Source organism: Biomphalaria glabrata, chromosome 2, assembly GCF_947242115.1.
Source record: "Biomphalaria glabrata chromosome 2, xgBioGlab47.1, whole genome shotgun sequence".
NCBI classification, from domain to species: Eukaryota; Metazoa; Mollusca; class Gastropoda; family Planorbidae; genus Biomphalaria; species Biomphalaria glabrata.
In genome coordinates, this window is record NC_074712.1 from 6,696,369 (window position 1) to 6,706,346 (window position 9,978).

Below are 9,978 nucleotides of genomic sequence, written 5' to 3' on the forward strand. Positions count from 1 at the left end.
CTTATCACGTCAATTTCTATAGGGGTCAAATAGCATTTAATTATTATTACAGACCGTCTGTCTACAACATTCTGCTCTGTAAGGCTTAGATTAGGATATATTTTGTTAAACTCCTAGAAGAGGTTTGCCTATAACCTGGAAAAGGTTGATCATCACAGTTATTTATACGGAGGAACGATTTGATAATGTCTATATTCATTTCTCTCGTCCTTTTGATCCTTTTGGCTCCTCTTGTTCTACCACCAACAACACTTCTCAATTGTGTACGGAAGCTTTTAAGATCTAGATCTAGCAAACATGGAAGTGACGCAGCAAAAATGGAGTTTCTTGTCTAATGAATATATTCACCCTAAATAGGAGGCGCGGTAGCTAAGTGGTAAAGCGCTTGGCTACTGAACCGGGGTCTGGGGTTCGAATACTGGTGAAGACTGGGATTTTTAATTTCTACATCTTCGTGCGCCTCTGAGTCCATCCAGCTCTAATGGGTACCTAAAGTTAGTTTTGGAAAAGTAAAGGCGATTGGTCGTTGTGCTGCCCACATGACACCCTCGTTAACCGTAGGCCACAGAATCAGATGAACTTTACATCATCTGCCCTATAGACCACAAGGTCTGAAAACCATATGACCATGCTGTTGTTGTCGGTGTTATTGTAGGTAGAGATAATGGCTTAATTGGCTACGCTCATAGAATTTGGAGTGTGTAATTTGTTTTTTTTTTATATTGAAAAGGTATTTTTTTAGCTTCAAACCTCGCTGAAGGGGGGTTTAAACTCAAAACCCCTTTTGTTACTCTCATAAACGAAAAAATCTGTGGAGTTTTTTAAATTTTTTTATTCAAAACCCCCTTAGCTACGCTCATAGAATTTGGTGACTGCAGTTTGCTTTAGAATAAAATTGAAGAGATAGGTTTTCAACCTCCAAACTCTCTGTATGGGGGTATTTAAACTCAAAACCATTAGGGGGATTTTAAACTTTGAAAAAAAAACTCTGAATGAGGGGGGTTTAAAATCAAACCCCCCTTGGATTAGCAACGCTCATAGAATTTTGAGTGTGTAATTTTTTTTTTTATATTGAAAAGGTATTTTTTTTTACCTTCAAACCCCGCTGAAGAAGGATTTAAACTCAAAACCACCTATGACTATGATCAAAGCATTTTGAGTGTGTAATTTGTTTTTTTTTAAATGGAATATATACAACCATGTAGCAGTACTTGAGTATTCTTCAAGTCTAGAGTACAAATACTTCCTTGATCTCGCTAAAAAGTGCACTAAGCCAGAAAGAAGGAAAACACGCCATTGCTTCCGGCAGCCATTATCATTATTATTAATATTATTATTATATCATAGTATATATCCTGTAATGCCGATAATTCAGATAAGAACATTTAATGTAACAGGTTTAAATATATATATATATATATATATATATATATATATATATATATATATGCGCTTCTATTAGTATCTTTGTTTACATGTTTTTGACTTCATCTCCTTAAGTCCTAGTTTACAAGATCGTTAATAATAATAAAAAATGTGTTTATTCCAGGAATCACTGTAGCTGCTCCGCTGTTCGCTATAACCTTGATCAACGTCATCTTCTATCTTGTAACGGTTTACAAAATTTACAGTGTCCAACGGCTTCGGACGGCTTCCTTGTCCAGCACCACACCAGACTTCAATACGACAATTTATATCAAACTATCAACAGTGACTGGCATGTTTTGGATTGTGGCGGTCCTTGCAGAGTTCTTGGATAGTGAAATATTAGGGTAATTCATTTATAAAGAGATATAAAGATTTATTTAACTGTAGGTTAAAGGTCACAGTTTTTGAAACGTTAAGTGTATAATTTTTTTTTCACCTGATGCTGACTTTATATCATTTGTACTATAGTTATACTTTTAAAAAATCTAAATACCTTGAGGTTCACATAAAAATTATAAAATGTTAAAGAATGTTTCAGTTAGATAAAGATTAAGTTATATTTTGTAAACACTCTTTAATACTTATTCGCCTTAACTCCATTTTATAACCGTCAGTTCCACCACATTTTTTTTTATTTTTAGAAAAGATAGGGCTGATAATCATGAAGGAGTTCTCTTAGCAATAAAAAACACTCTTATTGCAGGAGAAATTACCTTACCTAACTCAAAAAATATAGAATCTACATTTTGTAAAATTAATACCACCTCAACATCCCTAATAATAGGCAGCATTTACAGACCACCAAATTCTAGTTTAGAATACATGCAGGAACTATGTAATTAGATTACTACACTTAAAGAGACAAATAAAAATGCAGTTTTTTGGATTATGGGTGATTTCAACCTACCTGATATAAATTGGAAAACACTAACCATAGATAAACACCAAAACCTTAAGGACATAAATGAGCTTTTCATAGAAACTTTACACAACCTAAGTTTAGATCAAATCATTAAAAAGCCAACTAGATTAAACAACACATTAGATCTCTTCTTAACCAAGAGACCTGGACTAGTAGTTGATTATGATATTATCCCTGGTCTATCAGACCATGAGATCATAAAAATACACAGTCAGATAAAAGCAGTAGCCAATACAAAACCCAAAAGAAAAATCTTACTCTGGAATAAATGTAACCTAACACAACTACACCAAGCTGCATTAAACTTTCAACAAACATTCTTATTAGAAAAAGACATTAGCCAACCAGTCGATGACCTCTGGAATTTCATTAAAAACTATCTTAAAAGCATTATAGAAAATCATATACCAACTAGATACACATCAAACAAAATAAATAAATGCTGGTTTAATAATAGACTAAAGAAGCTTTGTAAACAGAAGGAAAACCTATATAGAAAATTTAAAGAAACCAAGTCAGAAAGAGTTTACAAAAAGTATATAAAAATTAAACACCTAACCCAAAAAGTAAGCAGACAGCTGCAGAGTGAATACATAAACAATGTAATATCTAAAGATAACAACAAAAACCTATGGTCATACATTAAGTCTAAGAAAATGGAAACAACAGGCATAGCGTCATTAAAATATGAACATAACATAATACATAATGATAATGAAACTAAAGCAAACATCCTAAACAAATACTTTGCATCAGCTTTCTCAGCCCCAGGAGACAAAGACATATTAGGCCTACTTAATTTAAACCAAGTAGACAACATAGAAGATTTAGTAGTACAAGAAAATGGAATTCAAAAACTATTAGCCAACACCAAACCAAATAAAGCGTCTGGAGCTGATGGTATTCCAGCTAGATTACTCAAAGAACTAAGCAATGAGCTAGCCCCAGTGTTCAAAATACTCTTTCAGGCATCGCTTAACCAGGGCAGAGTACCAAAGGATTGGAAAGAAGCTAATGTCACCCCCCTATTTAAAAAAGGAGAAAAATCTGACCCAGGAAACTACAGACCAGTATCACTTACCAGCATCACATGTAAAATCCTAGAACACATAATATGTAGGAACATCATAAACCACTAAGACAAACATAATGTCCTCACCCCATACCAACATGGCTTTAGGAAATATAGATCATGTGAAACACAACTAATAGGACTAATTGATGATTTTTCAAAAGGTTTAGATAATAGTGAACAAATAGATGCTATCTTACTAGATTTTTCCAAGGCTTTTGACAAAGTTCACCACCATAGTTTGCTTAAAAAATTGAAATATTTTGTCTTTTTTATTGTCCACTGCATCAGTGGATTAAAGATTTTCTGATAGGGAGAGAACAAACTGTAATAATAAATGGCTCTAAATCAACACCGATAACAGTAAACTCAGGTGTACCTCAAGGAACAGTCTTAGGTCCACTACTATTTTTAATTTACATAAATGAAATGATTTACCAAATTGCATTACTTCAGGAACAAAAGTCAGATTATTTGCAGACGATTGCATAATATATAGAACAATAAAAACAACACAAGACACAGATATTTTACAAAGAGAATTAGATGAATTACGGAAGTGGGAATCAAATTGGAGCATGTCTTTCCACCCAGAAAAATGTCAGTTGTTAAGAGTAACAAAAAAAAAACTAAAACAAATTAATTCCACTTATCTTATTCATGGCGAACCAGTAACACAGACTAAAAAAGCAAAATACCTAGGTGTTATAATAAATGAAAAACTGTCATGGAATCCACATATTGATGAAACTATAAAAAAATCAAACAAAGCATTACGGTTTATTAAAAGAAATTTCAATAAATCAAATAAGAACATAAAACTAAAATGTTATTTAACCTTGGTTAGGCCAATAATAGAATATGCATCCTCCGTTTGGGACCCCTCAACTCAAGAAAACATTAAGAAACTGGAACAAACACAAAATAGAGCAGTGAGATTCATAGCAAAGGAATATTCACATTTGACTAGAGTAACACCATTAGTAAAATCACTAAATTTAGAAAGCCTTCAGGACAGAAGACTCAAAAGTAAAGTAGCAATTATACATAAAACACTGAACCATAATCTTCAAATAAAAACAAACTTTAATAAAATACTCTGAAAGACACAAAAATAAAGGCACATTCCTCATCCCATATGCTAGGACAAATTTGTACAAATACTCCTTCTTCCCTAGTGCCATTAGAGCATGGAATGGGTTGCCTGAGCTAGCCAGGAAAACCAGTGACTTGGCAGAATTTAAGTCATTGGTTAATATGCATGACTAAATTCATGACGCGTAGGACGTAATCATCTTCTTTTTTGAAGTAGCGCATGTATTATATAAGATAAGATAAGATAAGATAAGATAAGAAATCATTAATGAAAAAAGAATAATTTATTACTTAAATTACTTTGGGTTGGATGCATATTTAACATATGGAAATATATATGGGCCAAAGTATAGCCATATTATACTGGATAATATACTTTATCTTTGGACTCAAGTACAACTCAAGCTAAGAGTTACTTTGACTTTTCTTTGAAACCTTTACTAAAGGGAAATCTGAGCATATGCATCCATATTAGCTTGGACCCTTAATTACGGTGCTGTAGTAAGTTTTTTAAAAAAGATTATTAGCCAAATGCATATAAGTATATAATTACAAAATTATATTTCAAGATATCTCTAGACTAATGTTTCCTTGTATTCCATTGCCAAAAGCTTGGGACTTAATACTAATTACGGTGCTGTATTAATTTTAAATAAGATAATTAGCCAAAAAGATTGTAATAAATAAATTTTGTCCAAAATTGGTCACATAATGGAAATATATTTAAGTAAATAATTAAAAAAAACACCATTTCAACATGAGCTAATGTTGGTTCTACGGTTGGGGACCGGAAGGGGGGCTATGTGAGTAAAAGTCAATATTTATTTATGATGGATTCATATATTATCTTAGACTTTCAAGGTTGATAGTCAGGCCGAACGAGCAGCAGCCTCAGCAATTTAGTTGATATCAAGCTAAGACTCCTGCTCGGTGTGTACAGGAACAGATGTTTTCAGCAAAGAGCAGCTTTTTTTTTTTTTTTTTTTGCTATGAGACCTGGGTGCTCTATTAAAAAAAAGTAAAGTTCCCATTTTAGACCTTGTGGTCTACAGGGCAGATGATGTAATGGTCCTATGTTTCTGTGGCTTAGGGGTCAACGAGGATGTCATGTGGCCAGCACAACGACCAACCGCCTTTACTTTTCCCCAACTAATATCAGGTACCCATTTGAGCCGGGTGGACTCAGTGGCGCTCTAATTAAAAATATAAAAGTAAAAAAAAAATCCAGTCCTCACCAGGATTTGAACCCGCGACCTCCAGCTCCCGCTCAGTCACCGCGCCTCTGGTGAGACGAAAAGTTTAACGTCAGGTTACGATTGTGGTATCTTGATGCTTAAATCTAACATTCTAGTCTTGATAGTCGCCATGCATAGTCATACATGTCCCTCATAAATCCTAACTAATTATCAAAATCCAAATAATTAACAGAACATATTTTAAGCAGCAAGTAAATTTATTAATTAAAAAGTAAATTATTTATAGTTGATGTAATATGACTTATGCACTGTATTATTAACTTGTATCCAACAGATTCATTGCACTTTTGCTAAACGGACTTCAAGGACTGGCCATATTTCAGACCTTTGTGTTCAACAGGAGAGTTCTCTCTCTTTATTCTTCTCTCTGGAAACAACCGGAAGTTTAAAAAATAAACAGCCATATACTGTCATTAGTAAACAAATGAAACCGTGTATTTGAAAAGTAAAGAAAAAAAAAACACAGCTATTCCTCCCAAAAATAACCAAATTATAATACTCTTGTGTCTGAATTATCATTTGTGTATTTACCTTACGATCTAAACTTTTATGAATGAATTATGATTTTTTTTTGTTCAAATTAGTCAAGGCATGATTGGAATAATAATAACAGTAATGATCTTAAGAGATAGAATAACTATGACTGAAATTAACGAAATTCTTCAACACTGATTTTTTTTTACATTGAGAGACATTTTTATCCATCCTGAAACAGATAAAATCACTAATTATTTTTCGCATTCTGTCTGTCACCATCCTAAAGTGCTGTGAAATCTAAATCCCTTCCGTGACAATTTTTAAAAGGATTTATATTTTGGCCAGAACACCCATCCTTTTGTTATTACTTTTAACCCGTGAATTGTAATGTACCTTACCTCCACCGATACACACACACAAAATATTGTCCTGTTTGCATTTTCATTTGCTTTTATTTGTACACTAGCCAGATGCGGTCAAGAAAACAATATTGAAACAAAAAATAATTATCTAAACATTTTTTTACATTTTGTTTGTCATTGAACAATAAGAGAGAGAAAATCTAGTTTGGAGATCTCATCAACCACATTCGAGTTATTAGGAGATAATATAGGATACATTCTGATTTTGAATTTTAAATGTAGTTAGCCAGTGGCGTAGCTATGGTAGGGGGGGGGTAGGGAGAATATAAAAAAATCTCCCAGGACTCACTTTAGGGGTTCTCCAAATGAGTTTTCGAATTTTTTTACATTAAATAATAAATATTACACCATTATCATATGATTTCGATTGTCAAAATGCAGGGGCTCCTATAGAGGTCAAGCCCCCCCCCACCCGGGCCATCAAATGATGGCAAATCTTTAGCTGTATTTAACAATATACTTCGCGATTGCTTTATTTGAGCAGCAGGATGAATATTGTTGTAGGCTTTCCATAACTTCAGCCTACGTTCAGAAACTAAAGTTATAGTGTTGTAACTGTTTGAAGATGATAACATCTCAATATATAATTCTCTTCATGGCACAACAGTTTGGACACCATGGAGTAAAGGAAAGATCACTCTTTTATTTCTGTAAGTCGGTCTAGAGTTACCCCAAGAAAAAAAATAGGAAGTAGGGGGGGGGGGGAGAACAAGTAGAATTCAGCGTCACTAAATAGTAGGGCCGGACTTAACCATTGTGACCAAAAAGTCATGGAAAGATCACTCTTTGATTTATTTTTACCCCACGTAACTTTAGAGGCTAAAAGAAAAGGATGGGGTGGGGGGAGAACAAGTAATCTAATCCGTATTCACCTGTCACTAAATAGCAGAGCCGGACTCAACCATTGTGGGGCCCTGTGCGAAACGGATTTCACGGAGCCAAGTTTGGGTAGGGATACGGATAATAAGTGAAAAGTAAGATTTTGAGTTACGTGCGCAGCATAGCGTGAATGCGGAATGGTGCGAATGCGTGTTGAAAGAGTTAGAGAGAATTTTAAAAATGGAGTAATGTAAACAAAGATCTAATAGACATATTATTATATGTTATATCAAGATTAGAAGAAGTTATCGGAAGGAGGCGAGGTTCATACAAGGAACGGTGGATACAAGACAGAACATGGAAATTGATAGATGAGAGGAAAGAGGCCAAACGTAGACGAGATCAGAAAAATGAAACACAGGATCGCAGCCTAGCGGAAGAAGCCTATAGGGAAGCAGATCTGAAAGTAAAGAGAAGCTGTCGGCAAGATAAACGGGACTGGATTGAGCAGAAGGGACAAGAGGCACAAGCAGCTGCAAGCAGAAATGACGCAAAAACCCTCCATCGTATTGTCCGAGATCTCACTGGAGCAAAGAGTGGACATGGGGCACCAATAAAAGACAAGCAAGGCAAAACTTTGTTAACGAAAGAAGAACAGGATGCAAGATGGGTAGAGCACTTTAAAGAGACCCTTAACCAACTGTCGCCAGACCTAACTTACATATTCAAGGACCCCTCTCCAGACAATGATCTCAAGGTCAAGACAGACCCAATAACTGCTGAGGAGGTTACCATGGCCATTGCAGTGCTAAAGAATAACAAAGCACCAGGACTAGACATGATATCAGCAGAAATGCTAAAATATGGGGGACAGTGCATTGTTAACAGAATGACTGATCTTTTAAATCTCTGTTGGCGAACTTCAAAAGTCCCAGAGGACTGGCAAAAGGGAGTGATTGTAAAGCTTCCAAAAAAGGGCAACTTGGCAGACTGTAACAACTGGAGGGGCATTACTCTCCTCTCTGTCCCAGGCAAAGTTTTCAGCACTGTTTTGTTGAGACGGCTTCAACAGTCTGTAGATGAAAGGCTCAGAGAAGAACAAGCAGGTTTCCGAAGAGGCAGATCATGTACAGAGCAGATTTTCGTTTTACGAAATATCATAGAACAAAGTCTTGAGTACCAACAACGGCTAACGATCAGTTTCGTGGACTTCAAAAAAGCGTTTGATAGTGTCCACCGAGAATCACTATGGAAAATAGTTAGAGAATACGGTATACCAGAAAAATTCGTCCAGATCCTACGACACCTTTACAGTCAGTCTAGTTGCTGCATTAAAACAGAAGAGGGAACAACAGAGTTTTTTACAATCGAGACAGGTGTTAGACAGGGGTGCATCTTATCTCCCTTCCTTTTCCTCCTAGCCATCGACTACATAATGAGGAGAGCAATGAACCAGACTGCCTTTGGTATTCCATGGCATGAACAACTCCAATTGACGGACTTGGACTTTGCTGATGATGTTGCACTACTCGGGGCTACAAATAAATGCATTCAAGAAATGACGGAGAGCCTAGACAGAGAGGCACCCAAAATTGGCCTCCGCATAAACTTGGATAAGACTAAAATTATGCGAGTGGGATATAAGGCAAAGGGTGTCCCCGTCAGACTTGGCGAGTCAAAGCTTGAAGAGCTGGACAAGTTCACGTACCTTGGCAGCATCATAACAAATGATGGAGATGCTTACCATGATGTAGCGTGCCGAATAGGAAAGGCAGGGAGCATTTTCCAAAGGCTGCAGCCTATTTGGACTAGCCAAGCCATTGGACTCGAGACAAAAATACACCTTCTCAACACAATCGTCATTCCAACTGCTACATATGCATGTGAGACATGGAAGTCATCTGTCAAAATTGAGAAAAGACTAAATGTGGCTCAACAGAGATGGCTGAGACGGATTTTGGGAGTCAGTTACACAGACCGGATCTCAAACAAGGAAATCCTTTGCCGAACTGGGAGTCGAACACTTAGTGAGGTTGTGACTGAGCGTCGCATGAGGTTTGCGGGACATGTTCTACGTCAAAATGAATTACGCACACCAAGAGTTGCGATAACATGGAAGCCAAAACGAGGAAAGCGCAAACAGGGACGTCCTCGTATTACCTGGCGACACACCTTCATGGAGGACCTCAGAACAGTGGACACCAGATGGGAAGAGGCTTCAGACATTGCCAGTGACAGATCATTATGGAGACAGCTTGCCGCCCAATGCGCCGAACGGCGCGGGAGGACCTAAGTAAGTACTAAGTAAGTATATCAAGATTAAAGTCCTCATTATATACTGTGTATACGGCTCTATTTGGTGTATGATTAAGAGTCTCATCTGCTTGTAACAGTTTGTATTAGAAAATAAATTCGTCTTTGCATTTTATTCAATCTTTACTTACTACAGAATTACTTTACGAGCCTTGCGTGTAGCGAAGTCATACA

General features: G+C 36.1%; 1 protein-coding gene across 2 annotated transcripts in view; it reads left to right on the top strand.

The window, feature by feature from the left end:
- Positions 1-6,264, top strand: part of LOC106050197 (latrophilin receptor-like protein A) — a 29,125-nt gene extending 22,861 nt beyond the window's left edge. For both annotated transcript variants that reach the window (XM_056018894.1, XM_013205144.2), the window contains 2 exons: positions 1,550-1,772; positions 6,048-6,264. In XM_056018894.1, coding sequence (XP_055874869.1) covers positions 1,550-1,772; positions 6,048-6,162 — 338 coding nt within the window. In that variant the 3' untranslated portion in view covers positions 6,163-6,264. The remainder of the gene's footprint in view (positions 1-1,549; positions 1,773-6,047) is intronic.
- The last annotated feature ends 3,714 nt before the right edge of the window (positions 6,265-9,978 follow it).